Source organism: Polyergus mexicanus, unplaced genomic scaffold (assembly GCF_030449975.1).
Source record: "Polyergus mexicanus isolate NDT 795.1 unplaced genomic scaffold, iyPolMexi1.0 SCAF_14, whole genome shotgun sequence".
Lineage (NCBI taxonomy): Eukaryota > Metazoa > Arthropoda > Insecta > Hymenoptera > Formicidae > Polyergus > Polyergus mexicanus.
Genome location: NW_027223334.1, coordinates 2,807,636 through 2,823,208, shown reverse-complemented (window position 1 = coordinate 2,823,208; position 15,573 = coordinate 2,807,636). Strand labels below are relative to the sequence as shown.

Sequence of the window (15,573 nt, the reverse complement as noted above, 5' to 3'; positions counted from 1 at the left end):
TACAAAAATTTACATTAATATTATTAATATATTTTTAATGCTATTTATTATTCATTATTATATTATAATTAATAAATAAATAACTTTTATATATTTTTTTTTGTAAATTGCATTAACAAAATAACGTGAAACAAGAATTGACAATCGTGCTATTTCTCTATCCCGTTGATATAATACACGAAGTATCATCGATATTATAGTAACGAAAAGCAACAAGTTACCAAGCCTAACAGGCACCCTTGTCTTGCATCTTGTGTATTTGTTCACTCTGTTATCTATTATTCTACTATTACTATTAATCAACATATTTAATTGTACATATAATTTTAACTATAATTTAAACATATATATGCACATATGTTTATATACAAATATAAACTCTGTTACGAGAGGCCAGAAAGCATTTTCAGATTGTATCTCAACCGTAAAGCGATACGTTAGAGGAACAAGGACAGCGCGCGATCATCGCTCCTTATCTAGATTTATCTCTCAACGCTCGCATCCGTGTGCTCAACGTATCAGTGTGTGCCATCACACGGATACTATACACATACGTGATGAAAGAGAGACAAACGAAAAGTGGATGTAGCACGGATATGAACCAAATGATCGACAGTATCGAAAAGTGAATGTGGGTAAGTATTTCCAGTTCCTAAAAGTGGATGCACGGCGCTGCTCTACGGCCTAGAAAAAGCGTCCCACGAAAATCGCCGGCATTGCCTCTCTCAGACTTCTCTCTGGTACTGGTCTACTGGTAGAAGTATGTGATTGCAACAGATTGCCACCAACTGGCGTATAGGCATATTTGACTGGGAAGTTTAATCAATCACACAGATAAGAAGAATAAGAAGAAGAACAGATTGCAACTTGCAAATTGCAATTGTATCCATAAAATTGCAAGAAAAGTATAGTTTATAAAAATGGGAAAAGGATTTAACAATTACATGTGCAAGAAATTTTTTCATCCAGCATCACGAGATAATTTAAAACGAGTATGAAGATGCAGTATAATCTTTTTATTATAACTGAAAATATTTTTATAATCTCTGTGAAAAAAATCATATCTCTTATATTTTAAAATAATAAACATACAAAATATTTTAATTATAATTAAAAAATCGATTCTTCATATAATTTAGCAGTCACATTTTATTGAAATTTATTATATTTCCATATTTGAATTATGATATTTTTCTTTGTATTATATGTGTATGTGTATGAGAGAAAGAAAGAAAAAAAATTAACCAATTTATAATATAAAATATAAAAAGAAACATAAAAAAAAATAAATAAATAAAAAGTAACTATTGATATACGTTTTTAATTAGGATTAATATTTATATTATAATTTATTAATATTAACTTGTTAATCTTGATATCACTTGTTAAATAAGTTATGTAGTAATAAATTCAAAATTGTTTTGAATATCTCTTTAATAAGTTTCCAAATAAAATTTAAAAAAAATATAAATAATTTTATATTGGTATTGAATTATAAAAATAAAATAATTTTTGAATACGTGATAGTTTAACAATTGGTTTTATTATGCATAACAAATAATATATATTCAGAAATATTTTACAACAGAAATTAAAAAATTAAAAAATCTTGCCAAAGCATGTGATTTTGTTATATATTTAACTAATTTTATAATAAGCAAAATATATTCCTTTATGTTAAATATATGTTTTTTATGTCAGGTATGGATGGCAGAACAGCAAGCAGAGGCTTACAAGAAGAAGCAGGAAGAACTGCGAGTACAATATGAGAAAGAACAAGATCTTCATAATAATAAGTAAGGTTACAATGTTATATAATAAGTAATCTGGTTTCTAATGTAAAACTTTTTTCAGAGCATTGCTGAGCAAAGAAAGCAAGGATAAACTTAGTGTGAACTTCATGTATGAACCACCTCCTGGAGCAAAAAAAGAAAGAGAGAAAGAAGACAATGAACCTGAATACAAGTTTGAGTGGCAGCGGAAATATAATGCTCCAAGAGAAAGTTATTGCAAAGGAGATAGTGAGATACGAGATCAACCTTTTGGTATACAAGTAAGGAATGTACGATGTATTAAATGTCACAAATGGGGACATATAAATACAGGTAATTTAACAATATTTACAATTTATTGAATTATGAGATTACTTTTTACTCCTTTAGAAAATTATCAAGTTATTTTTTAAACAAATAAGTCTTAAGCATTATCTGTTATTAAATAGCTTACTTAATGATAATTGATCTCATTTCTTATCGCATCTTCAGTAAGCTGCTAAAAAGATTTATGGAGCAAATAAATAAATCCCCATTTTATTTATAAAGTTCTGAATTAGTTTTGAGTATAGTAATCTTGTAACTGCATTAAAGAGCTATAAACATAAAATAAAAAACAAGCTTTGATAATAAATTATTTTTAGATAAGGAGTGTCCGTTATATAGTCAAGCAATGAGTGTTGTAATGGCAAGTAATAATTTGCAAGTATCATCTGCTCCAGATACTATGATACTTGTGCAACAGATGCGAGAAGATGGTTTGGCTCTAAAAAAGTAATGTTACATTATAATACATATTATTTGTGCGCATATACATATATTTACATGCATGTTATGTGTATTTGCAAGTGTATGATGTAGAAAAAAGTTTTAATAAATAAATAGCCTAAATTATGAAATAGATTAAAGAGAATATAAATAGATATTAAATTATTAAATTTATTTTATATATTGTATATATATATATATATATATATATATATATATATATATATATGTATGTATGTATGTATGTATTTATTGCAGATCTGTGTTGGATGCACAGCAGCATTTACGAATTCCAGAACATGAACACCCTATGATCTCTGAGGATGAAGAACAGTCAGAATTATCTTTTCTAAAATGTTTGTCAAAAAAGGAAAAAAAGAAATTATTATTGTAAGTTAATTGAACTATATAATATACATAGTTGTAAATATGCATAGCATATAATAATATATACATAGTATATATGTATAATATACTCTCTTACTAATGATAAGAATATCTGGGAATTTTTTAAAAATATATTTTTAATATAAGTATTTTTTAAATTTTATTATATTAGAAGATTATTTATGTTTATAATTGAATTACAGGAAACTACAGTTATTAGAAAAGAAAAATCGCATGAAAAGAACAAGAAATCTGAAGAAGAAAAAAATGAATTGTAATAAAAAATCTAGCAGTAGTAGCAGTGATACTAGTAGTAATAATGATAGCGATAACTACAGTAGTAGCACATGCACCAGCAGCAATTCAGAACATTCTCATTCTAGAAAAGGCAAGAAGAAGAGAAAAAAGTCCAACTCTAAAGAGAAGTGTGCTCATAAACAAAAAAAAAACCGAAATAGCAATGTGCATAAATACAAACGTAAAGAGAGGAATAGCAATATTAAATATAAGACAGATAAGAATCGCTATGATAAAGAAAAAAAAATTAAAAATGAAGATAAGGACAGAGACAATTTGCAACATAAAATAAAGAAAAAGCATGCTCATTAACAATTTTGAAAATATTTATAAAATGTAAACGTATCATGTAGTTATGAAATAATTAATAATAAAAAAGCGTGTTTATATTATTTAATTTTGAAATGCATATCAATTTAATCTCATATATCTTTCAGACAATAAAAGTTCTGCAGATTATAGTACAGATTGATCTTTTAGCCGCAAATGGCGTGTATATGTATAGTTCTTTTTTAAACAGATGTATATGCATCCTCAAAAAGCTCATTAAGCCATACACACATACACACACACACACACACACACATATATATATATATATATATATATATATGTATGATTATTGTTCTACACATAACAGTTTTCAATTTAAGCATGTCGCAGATGAAGGGTTAATATCTAAATATTTGAACTATATATGTATATATTTTAATGGAATAGATTGTAAATTAATTACAATATATTTAATAAAACAAACATTTCTAATAACCATTTGTGACACAAACATTAATAAGTTTTATTTTAATAGCATGCACTTTATTTTTACAAATCAATGAAGCGCATTAACATATTATTAATATTCTTACAATTGTGTATAATTATAATGTAATATATCTCTTTTCCACAAAAATGATACATGGAATCATTGGCAATGTACATATATATTTTGTATATTACAGATGTTAATTGAATTCCTTTCCTCTTATATAACGCATATTATTCAAAAACGTCATAAATAATAATCTTTTTTACTTCATTTTTATACTTCTTATAATATAGTTAGTTTAATAACAATCCTGTTTCGCATATATGTTTTATATGTAATGTACTATTGTATTGTGTATATTTATGTATGTGTGCGCGCGCGCGTGTGAATGTGTAAAATGTTAGCCACGTTGGCCTTGAACACTTGGGCATTTTGAAATCTGTTCACATAATTATTTTTTGCAAATAAATTGCATTTTCAATGTGATACAATATTATTAATTTTAGGAAGTAATATTGGATGACAGCTATATATATAATTAATTTATTATGTTTAACAATGAGCTTTTGTGTGTGTATAATATGTGTATAGATAGATAAAACGAGAGAATACACTTATTATATTATAATTGAAACATTTTTCATCTTTTTCATACTGCTGAAAATGATATAACAATTAATATAATATAACGACTAATTCTATTAGAGAAATGCCGTTCTTTAATATGCAATATACAAAGTTGCTTTAGATAGAATCAATAAAAAATCGACTTTACTTACATATATAATACAATGTAGAATTTCTATTCAATGTAGTTTTTCTTTCTGTTTTTATTAAAACAGATTTCTCTTTACATAATAAATTGAATATATATTTGCATTGAATATGTAGCTGCAGGACAAAAAATAGCGGATCTAATTTCCTATGTAAGATTTACCAATAATTATATTATATATAAGTATGAATCATTGTAATGTCTAGGATATATAAACCGGAATGTAAAATTATTTTAACAAGACTTGATACAAATCTTATCTTTTATATATATATATATATATATATATATATATTTTGTATCTATCGCATAAAAAAAAATTGCTCAAGAAAGATTAGAAAATACATTTTCATCCAAAGTACAAGTGTTTTATTCGAAGTAAAAAAGTTGTAAATGTGCCAAAACATTAAAAATTAAAAAGCTTGGAGATTAATTTGATTTGAAAATAAAAAGATTCAATCATGCAATATGTTCTTGAAATGCAAAAAAGAAAAAGAAAAAGAGAAAGAAAAATCGTTGGAAAGAAATTTTTCTAATATTTTTTTAATTCTAATATTTCTTTAAAGTACTCCCTTTATACATATAAACCTTTACTACTTGAAACTATATTGCTAAATTATATTATAAGTTATAAGTGATATGATTGTGTTATTATGATTGTGATATTATTTGCATTACTATTAATATAATCTTTAGATTTGAACTGCATTTCGCTCGTAAATGTTTCATTAATGCCATAAATTTGTTTTCTAACAAATATGCTTGTTTTTGACATATATTTACATAACAAAAAGATATATTATTCACTTTCTTGCATTGCAAACAAACATTTGGCTATTACGCAATAATCTAAGTCGCATGTGCAAACATATCGCGAGATCGAAGAGGCCGCCCAAATTTAATATTTATTTTTTATTATATATAATATATATATATTGAATTTGTGCTCTAAATTAATGCTGTTCGTCATTTATAGGCACGTTAGCATAAACGATACAACAGCTTTATGGACTATATTTTTTTCATTCATAGTTCACATCAGAAAGTTGATAGTTTGCACACAATGCATTGCAGCACTATAAATGATTTAGTGGTTGGCCGAGATCCACCATTTCAGTGTCTTCTACGCTATTGGATCCCATAATATGCTGTCTATGCTGTTGTTGAAAATCTAATGATGGATGCAGATGAACATCACAGTGTGAACCAGTCGCTGCACCAAAACCAGTATTGTTCAACAGTGTCCTACGCGGGCTTCTAGCGTTTACGACTTTCGGTTGCGCATACATTTCTTCCAGGACACTCGGTGCCACGTATGTGAAACCCTGAAATATCATGTTTGCAGATTCACTGAGTGTACTTTCAACTGGTGAATCAACCGGTACGGTCGCTGTAAATTGTTCGTCAAATTGCGATGTATCGTCAGCGCTTTTCAAAGATGGTTTAAATGGCGGATCCAATTTCCGCGCGATTACGTCTTGCCAATTGATATGCTTGAAAAAATTATGGTTCTTAATTTGCTCGGCGTCTTCCAGACCGGAGCCCAATCTTTGAACAACTTGCCTCTTCAAGAGTTTTCGTATAAGATCTCGGGCATCCGGTGTTAAGTATTGTGGAAGACTAAGTTTTCCTCGTAAAATTTTTTCGATAGTTTTTCTTCTATCATCACCAGTGAATGGCGGCATTCCTGTAAGCATGTCGAACATCAAAGCACCTAAACTCCACCAATCCACTGCTTTACCATGACCGCTCCGAGTTAAAATTTCCGGGGCCATGTATTCTATCGTTCCACAAAATGTGTGCGTCACTGTTCCTTCTTGTATATGTTCCTTGCAAAGACCAAAATCTGTTAACTTAACATGACCTTCAGCATCCAATAAAATGTTCTCTGGTTTCAAGTCTCTGTATATAATTCCCTGATTGTGAAGATGTTGCAGTGCCAATATAATTTCAGATAAATAAAAGCAGGCTGTGTCCTCTAAGAAAATACCTTCTCGGTCGAGGTATGTGAAAAGTTCACCACCGCACAGATATTCCAAGATCAAATATAGTTTGCCACCAGTTTGGAAAGCATACATAAGATTCACAATAAATGGATGTTTTACAGCTTCCAAAATATTTCTCTCAGCTTTAGTATGAGCGGTATCTTTCTGATTTCGTATAATGGATGCTTTACGCAGTACTTTCATAGCAAAAATACTGCCTTTATCTTTTCCAGTAACTTTTCTAACTTGGAAGACCTTCCCATAACCACCTTCTCCTAAGATTTTGCATAATTCAAAATCCTGTGGACCAGCTTTTTCTTGACCAGGATTTACATTCTGTTCAGACAATTGAACTCTCTCCAAATTTTCAGATCTGAAAAGTAATCCAATAATTCTACATTTTAATGATTAAAAAAAGTATTTAGTCTAAAATCACGCAACCAAAATACTTACTCTAATATAGTGCTTACAGTCGTGGCATGATTATATTCCTCCTAAGAATAAATATATTTATATTATGTAACACACCACACACACACACACACACACACACACACACACACACACACACACACACACACACACACACAGAGAGAGAGAGAGAGAGAGAGAGAGAGCGTATATAAAAAAAGAGTCAGAAATTGAAAAATCTCATAAAAATACCAAAGATTGAAATAGAATATTCGAACCAATAGCAATACTGGTGTATCTACTCGTTTGTGTTAGAGCTTCAATTTTCACATTTCAAATAGTCAGTATATATTATGTTATAAATAATGTTATATGTTATAAATATAAACATTAGGTTATCTCGAGAAATGTATGCATTTATCATTGAACATTATTTTCAATCAAACTTGTATCGTTTCATGCAAAATCAGTTCAAGAAGAGATGTTTGGAGATGTACTTTACACAAGTCAGTGATCAATTAAATATTTTTAAGAAAATTTATCTCTAGACAATGCAACTTATAATTAAAAAAGTTCAAGTCTATATTGATCTAGGAGAATAATTTAGAACTTTTTTTATAAAATTTCAATAAAATAAATTTTTTTGTTCTATTTAAGAGCTTTTCCTCTCAATAATTTTTTTAGTTTGTTTCTTTGACATAGCTTGTATACATATATATACATACATACATACATACATACATACATACATACATACATACATACATACATACATACATACATATATATATATATATATATGAGAGAGAGAGAAAGAAAGAAATAGAGGAAAGGAAAAAGAAGAGAGAGAGAGAAGGTTTTTACTATTTATAAATATAATTGAAATGTTGTTAGACGAATTTTTACCTCTCTGTTTTCGATTACATCGTCATCTGATTCGTCTTGATTTGTGGCATCTCCTTCGTGCAATTCAATGTCAAATACTCCTGCCATTCTCAGTTTGTCAAATTCACATCGAAAAATTACAAATTAAGAAAGACGTATTTAATCCGACAAGATGTTTTACTGTAGGTAATGTTATATGAGAATCTTTACATAAACTCTATAGATACGTATATATATATATATATATATATATATATATATAATCCTAAAAATTAGAGCGTGTTAAAGGAGACTTACCTCGAATTATAAAAATATGATGTACGATAAATTTCTTTTATTTATCAAGTTTTTTAAAATACACAATCGCAGGAAATTGAAGAGCCAAGTTTTAACAAGATCCCTAAGCTCACATATGTAATTGCAAATACACTACACGCGTGAAAGTAACCTGTATTTGAGGTTGATATTAAATTCGACGTGATGTTCCAATATAGGGTGCGTTCAGGAAACACAACTGTTAAAGCCCGTATCAAACTACGTATTAAAGATTAAAATTTGACCAATCAGAATAAAAGGAACTAAAATTTCCTTGTTTTGATTGGTAAAATTTCAATCTCGATGCATTGGCTTCAGCGGGGAGCACACACTTTTGCATAAGCGCATAATCATAAGCATAAGGAAATTGATTGGTCAATTTTGTTATACATAAGGAAATGGACCAATCAATGTCCTTATGCTTGTGATTATGCGTTTATGCAAAAGTGTATGCTCCCAGCTAAAGATTTTAAACCTTAAGGCCGGTATTCATAGTCAGTTCTTATTTCAAGACCGTCTTAAGTAATGTCTTAAGATGCTAATACGGCTCTGTGATTGGTTTAGGACATCTTAAGATTGTGCTTAAGACGGTCTTAAATATAAGAACTGACTATGAATATCTAAGCCTTAAGAAATTGACTAATCATAGGTCTAGTTTCCACCGAAGTCGTCAATCCGATTCTGTTTCGGTGCGCATCGATTTTAATGTACTGTTTCCACTGAAAGTAGAATAGAAGCGAGAAAAATTGATATTTCAGTAGAGCCAACTTAACTTTTGCTTGTGAATGTAAATAAACATAATCCTTGACAATCTTTTTGTTAATTTTCCGTTTTGATGATTAATATAAACAAACGATAACTGTTACGAACATCGATATATAGATTATATATCGATTATATATTGATGGTTAATAATAAAATGATGAAAAATAAAAGTTGGCACCATTTAGTCTCAACCGTTTCCACCGACTAAATTTCATGTCAATTCGCTGCCACTCCGACAAAGCTTGTAAATCGAAATGGGAGTGAAATGAACGCAGTCAGTCGTGTTTCCATCGACTTAAATTTGATTCCCAGACAGCACAAAACATCCTCAGGATCATCCTGAATATGTCCAGGACGGTTCAGGACATTTGTAGGATATTTTAAGATATTATTATAAATATATTTATAAAAATTTAATATGCGTACATAATTATTTTTAGTTGTGTCGGCTATTTAATATAATTTAGAAATCTTAAGTATTATAATAAGTATTAATGTCCTATAAATGTCCAGTGGATAACCCCTGGATGTCTGTAGGATATATTTGCCCTGTCTATTATATTGGATGTCTTTTGGATTTCCAGAGGACATATACATGTACAATTAATTGTTAACATTAATTTCGTTTAATATTAATAATTGAATTTGATGCGCACATTTTCATATATCCACAATTATTATTTATTTAATATTTTATGAAAAATGTTACTGTTCGCAACATTCCAAAAACTTTACAAACAATAGTATTCAACCGCTAGTTCGTTTGTTTACCGCTATGCGACACGCGAACTCGTATTTGAGATTTGGTCATGAGAATTATATAAAGCTTGCAAAGAGCAACTGACAGGAAATTACAAACGTAATTATTTTCTATCAGTTCAATTTCTGATGCAATCCCAACATAGGGAATTTAGATATTGGATTGTTTAGAAAATATTACACAACTCAAACCCGGGAGCCAAACCTAAAATATTCATGTACAGCACGAAAGCGTCAAATATTAAAGAACGTGAACTATTTTTAATATTAGATTTTTAATATTGGCAGTAAATAACAAAACGTAATTTTAATTTATATTTAAATTTTAAAATTTGCTCCTTAAAACATACGAAAAATATCCCTAACATATCCTATAAAAATCCTTTGGATGTTCCACAGGATCTCCCTGGATTCTCCAGAGGTTAATATACGGCTATCATTTACTCTTCCTCAGGACATCCAGAGGAGATATGAGGATTACAATGGGATATCCTGAGGATATCCTATATGTATGTCCTGGATGCCCTTTGGACGTCCTAAGGACATCCTTGTGCTGTCTGGGTTGTGTGTGTGTGCTGTATGCGGATGTGCTGTGTACATACTTTTTGGGGCCATATATTTCGTAAGAGTTAGCGGTCTAGTAATATATAGAAGTCTGTGGTTCGCACCCTCAGTTCTCGAATTTTTATTTTGATCATTTTTCCAAAAAATCGTTTTGTAGCAAAAATATTTAGATATTTCTGATTATAAATATCATAGTTAGAATAGGATTTTCTCTTTATTTTAACCGTAATATGCAGAAAACGAATCTAGTAGTTCACGACCGGCCGACAGAGGTCATCATAATCTTTCCTTCCGACTCTTAAATTAAAATTCAAAACTGAAACTTAAACGCTAACGGCTTTTCCGCGTGCGCTCGATGTCGAGTACTTATTTACTGATATATGTCAGTTTTGACACATTTTCCTTTCGCGATAATATTTCCTTCAAATAGAGTGTTCACGGACGCTAGATAAGAGGAGTTTGTTATTGGAATCGACGAAACAATTTTGAAGTTGCAGCAATAGCCTGTCATACACAGCCGTATCACATGTGAGGATTGATGAGAACAATTGAGTAAGCATGCTTTTAATTCTGTTTTTTTATTATATCAACAAAGCTGATATCCGAGAAAAATGGTATAATGTAGTCAGAATTATTTAGAATTAATTATAATTATATATAAAATTACATATGTTATCAGACCTTTTCACAATTAATTATACAGACTGTTAAAAAAAAAGGGTCACATATTTCAAGAGCACGTAGTATTGATCAAAACAAAGATCAAAATCAAATATATAGAAAGGTAACCTTGTTTCGGTCAATATTACCTGTTCTCAAAATATGTGACCATTTTTTTTTAAATACCCTGTACATATTTATATCTAACAATATTATACTTATTTTTCTTGGGTACTGTATTTTACTAAATAAAAATTATTAATATTTTACAGCCTACAAGAGCATAAAAGTTACGGTTCTCAACAAGAAGGATCTTAGTAAGGTACTCTCGCCTGGCAAAGCCATGAAGGCGATAGGAAAAAAGCAATTTCAGAGTGGCGAATCAGTCAAGCCGAGCACAAGCGGCACTACAACTGTGCAAGCCAAGGATACTTCCGAGATATCTATAAAAGTAATTGTGAGAGTTCGCCCACATAATGAACGCGAGCTACAGGATAATAGCAGAACGGTAGTGGAAGTTGTCGATGATAAAATGTTGATTTTTGATCCGAAAGAGCGGGAAACACCATTTTTCTTTCACAATGTAGCGCAAAAAAGCAGGGACATGCTGAAGAAACAGAATAAGCAGTTGCAGTTCATTTTTGATAGGATTTTTAGCACGACATCTACCAATATTAATGTATTTGAAGGAAGTACCAAAAACTTGATTACTAGTCTTCTTGATGGCTACAATTGTTCTGTGTTTGCTTATGGTGCGACTGGTGCTGGTAAAACTCATACTATGCTGGGCAATAAAGAAGATCTTGGTATTACGTATCGTACTGTAGCAAAGCTTTTCTCTGAGATTGAGAAACAAAGTAAACATCGCGAATTTCACCTAGGTGTATCTTACTTGGAAATATATAACGAGAATGTACAAGACTTGTTGCATAAGTCAGGCCAATTATACTTGAGAGAAGATGGTAGATGCGGAGTTGTAGTTGCTGGTTTAGAACCAGTTGCTATCCAAAGTGCTGAAGAATTATTATTATTGTTGGCAGAGGGTAATAAGAACCGTACTCAACATCCAACAGATGCAAATAAGGAAAGTAGTAGAAGTCATGCAGTTTTCCAAGTATATATCAAGATAATTAATAAATTGGATAGTCAAGTGCAGAGAGTCAAGCTGTCTATGATCGATTTAGCAGGATCTGAAAGAGCTTCGGCTACTGGTTGTAAAGGTGTAAGGTTTAAGGAAGGTGCTAACATTAATAAATCTTTGCTGGCTCTTGGAAATTGTATAAATAATCTAGCAGATGGTATAAAACATATTCCATATAGAGATTCCAAACTTACGAGGCTATTGAAAGATTCACTTGGTGGTAATTGCCATACTGTTATGATAGCTAATATTGGTCCCTCTAGCCTTACTTATGAAGATACATATAATACTTTAAGATATGCAAATCGTGCAAAGAAAATCAAATCATATGCCAAAAAGAATGTGTCTTGTGAAATGCATGTTGCTGGTTATATCAAGACAGTGGAGGAACAGAAGAAGGAAATAGATATTTTGAAATCAAAATTAGCAGCTTTTGAGAGTGGATCATCATTGGTAAATAAACCAAATAAATTGATGTTGGAAACACACTATAAACTTACAAAGTTATATGAAAAGAAGAAGGATTTGATTGAAAAAATGCTAACTTTGGAAAGTTCTGATAAGATTTTAGCCTGCAGAATACTTTATAAGAAAGATGCGAATGAAAGACTGCATTATTTGACAACAGCTGCTGATGATTTGTCAGTGGAAGAACACAATGCTAGTGGAAAATCTCGTATCAACAAATCTTTACACTATTTCCAACAGCAAAGAGATTCCCTTAAAACACAAATGCAAGCGATATGGCAGGAATTATGTTTGATTGAGACAGAAATACAAGAAATAACTGCTTCCCAACTAAAAGTTAAACCTTTTGATGAAAATTTACAGAGTAAATTATTTTTACAAATTTCCGAAATTGAGAAATGTTGGATTCCCAATATGCAGCAACATATGAAGAAATTTTGTAATCTCCTGCAATGTGAGAGGCAATCAATTAACACTATAATGAAAGTAATGAGTAATACATTGCAAAATTATTATAATATGGTGAAAGGCTATGGAACAATGACTGATAAAATGCAACAAGAATTCAAAGAATTAATAAAGTTGCTTGAAGGTTTCCGAAATATCAAATGGTCTGATTCAGACACAATAAGCAATGAAGAAAATTTCAATGTATTTACTTGTTTAAGTACGGTTGCAATGGATCCATTAAATAATCCTATATCAACAGTTGCAATAACATCAGTGACAAGTGATGAGGAATGCGACGATCAGAATACGAATATTTTGAATTTTACTTTCGATGCTGCTGCAAATGAAAGTAACGATATCGATAATATCTTTTATTTAGGCGACAATAGTAATAGTCATGAAAATATGCTGAATGATGAATCTGTGCAACAAATTCCACATGAGAAAACTACTGTAAAAGTCACAACAAGAAAACGTGTACTATCTAATAAAAACAGCGAAAACAGTAGCACACCTCCGAAACAGATGAAAAAATTATTAATGAATAATAAAAGTATTGTACAGAATAATGGTCGTATAGGTAAGGAGAATATGACTAAGCAGAAGCCTACTCAAATGAGCGCCAAGAGCATTGCAATTTTAAATAAGCTAAAGAGTAATACACCGACCTCATCTCAATACAATAATGCCGAGGAAAGAACGGATGCGACGCTCAAGATAACACATAATAAAGAGAGGCGCGGCCTTACGACTACGCATCCATACCATAAATCCACTTTTGGAAAGAGGTAAATAATAAACAAAATTTTTAATATAAGAAGTTAATATCTTTATTCAAATATTAAGAATTTGTTAACAGTATTTCTAAAATAGATAAATGTTTTAAATACATGTAAGTAATATCAAAATATGAGGCAATTCACACACATACAAATTAAAATCGAAAAATTTATTTATTTAAATTTATTTTTAAATAAATTACAAAAAAATTAAATTTACCTCTTTTATATAGTCTTCGTGCACTTTAATGCAATGCTTTTAAAATGTTTGAAAAATTTTTAAATATAAATTACTCAAAATATAGATTTATTAAAATTATATAAATATACTTGGAAGAATTTTTTGTGACATAAGCCAGAAAATTTTTTACACAAAACTTTATATTTAGCCTTTTATTTCCTTCGTATAACAAAACTTTATAATTAGATGATTTTTGTTTTCTATTTTTATTTTTCCTTTTTTGAAAGATTTTGCCTAATATTTGAAAGAATTTCTTTTCAAACTAAGTACTAAATCTATGTAAAATTTCTACTGCTTTAGTGTTTTCATTAACCGGAAAGTAAATAATTATGTGTTGTACAAGATAATGTGTTGTACATTAACACTTTGCTTATTCATTTTAATTTGCTGAAAGAATCGAGTAACAATTATACCGACAGCTATAGAGGCTCCCTTTCAATTAACAATAGTGTTACTTGATTTTACATTTAATTCTAAGCAATAAATAAGTGTCCTAAAACCAAATGTCCTTTTAATAACAGATTCTCTAGTCAATTTGAACGATTTTTCCTCAGTAAACATTGTGGAGAGAGTTAAAATATTAACAAAACCACATTTTTCAATTAATTTTAGAGTTTAATAAAGAGAGGAAGAGAATTTTAATTTAAGTTTTAGTTACAAAGATATGATAAAAGATAAAAAGTTGCAAAAAATGATGACCTTTCTTGATATTTACCCATCGAAGAAAAATCATCTCCAAAATGTTTTGGCCGAAGAATTAAAAATTTATTATTAAAAAAACATCCGGTCGTTTTTTGGGATACCTTGTATATATAATATTTTAATAATAGTTTAATATAAATACAATATTTTATTACAGACCTACTCCAGCTCTACCATCTACTAGAGTTCCATGGTAATATCAGATCAAAATTTGAGATATTCATCTTTTCAATTTAACATTAGGAAAATAGTGGCCTTATCATTACCATATTAGGCTAAATAGTTATAATTTTAACAAGGATCGAGTGAATTCGAACAAAATATATGTAATACTAAATATTGTAATTTTTTTTTAAATAGATCTCTCTTGACTATATATTTAAAGTTGACTATATAATAAAATGACTTTGTAATATTATCTGATGTCTTAGCTTGAAAAGAAAAATGTATATAAATGTAGTAAGGCAATATATCAAGAAAATTAAAACGATAATTTTCGTATAACTGTAAATTATTATATTTTATGTATTGTGTGCATGAGAGAGGGAATGAGAGATGTATAATTATATTTTTTAAAAATTATTCAAGATTAATCAAAAAAGATTTTGTTTGAATCGAAATATAGAGTTTCTGTTGTGTGTAGAATGTCGACCACTTGTATTTTTAAGAAAAAAAAAAAAATA

At 29.5% G+C, this 15,573-nt stretch overlaps 3 protein-coding genes across 3 annotated transcripts; 2 read left to right on the top strand and 1 right to left on the bottom strand.

Annotated features, from left to right (window-relative positions):
• Positions 1-588: 588 nt before the first annotated feature.
• On the top strand, positions 589-3,989 carry LOC138939170 (corepressor interacting with RBPJ 1). Its single transcript, XM_070306765.1, has 6 exons — positions 589-992; positions 1,702-1,796; positions 1,855-2,105; positions 2,417-2,546; positions 2,799-2,930; positions 3,131-3,989. The coding sequence occupies exons 1-6, from the start codon at positions 921-923 to the stop codon at positions 3,534-3,536; spliced, it is 1,086 nt and encodes a 361-aa protein (XP_070162866.1). The 5' UTR covers positions 589-920; the 3' UTR covers positions 3,537-3,989.
• A 1,076-nt stretch (positions 3,990-5,065) lies between these two features.
• LOC138939167 (ribosomal protein S6 kinase beta-1) lies at positions 5,066-8,510 on the bottom strand. The gene is made up of 4 exons (XM_070306763.1): positions 8,344-8,510; positions 8,068-8,226; positions 7,204-7,244; positions 5,066-7,123 (listed from the first exon to the last, which is right to left on the bottom strand). Exons 2-4 carry the CDS (start codon positions 8,152-8,154, stop codon positions 5,842-5,844), a joined length of 1,410 nt encoding a protein of 469 aa, XP_070162864.1. The 5' UTR covers positions 8,155-8,226; positions 8,344-8,510; the 3' UTR covers positions 5,066-5,841.
• Positions 8,511-10,586: 2,076 nt separating this feature from the next.
• Positions 10,587-15,359, top strand: LOC138939160 (kinesin-like protein KIF18A). The gene is made up of 3 exons (XM_070306747.1): positions 10,587-11,001; positions 11,382-13,956; positions 15,048-15,359. The coding sequence occupies exons 2-3, from the start codon at positions 11,453-11,455 to the stop codon at positions 15,085-15,087; spliced, it is 2,544 nt and encodes an 847-aa protein (XP_070162848.1). The 5' UTR covers positions 10,587-11,001; positions 11,382-11,452; the 3' UTR covers positions 15,088-15,359.
• The last annotated feature ends 214 nt before the right edge of the window (positions 15,360-15,573 follow it).

Coding starts and splice junctions, on each gene's coding strand:
- LOC138939170 (XM_070306765.1), top strand. CDS start 921: ATGGGAAAAGGATTTAACAATTACATGTGCAAGAAATTTTTTCATCCA. Junction 2,547..2,798: donor GATGGTTTGGCTCTAAAAAA/GTAATGTTACAT, acceptor TATTTATTGCAG/ATCTGTGTTGGATGCACAGC. Junction 2,931..3,130: donor GAAAAAAAGAAATTATTATT/GTAAGTTAATTG, acceptor ATTGAATTACAG/GAAACTACAGTTATTAGAAA.
- LOC138939167 (XM_070306763.1), bottom strand. CDS start 8,154: ATGGCAGGAGTATTTGACATTGAATTGCACGAAGGAGATGCCACAAAT. Junction 7,245..8,067: donor ATGTAATCGAAAACAGAGAG/GTAAAAATTCGT, acceptor ATTTATTCTTAG/GAGGAATATAATCATGCCAC. Junction 7,124..7,203: donor ACTGTAAGCACTATATTAGA/GTAAGTATTTTG, acceptor ATTACTTTTCAG/ATCTGAAAATTTGGAGAGAG.
- LOC138939160 (XM_070306747.1), top strand. CDS start 11,453: ATGAAGGCGATAGGAAAAAAGCAATTTCAGAGTGGCGAATCAGTCAAG. Junction 13,957..15,047: donor AAATCCACTTTTGGAAAGAG/GTAAATAATAAA, acceptor ATTTTATTACAG/ACCTACTCCAGCTCTACCAT.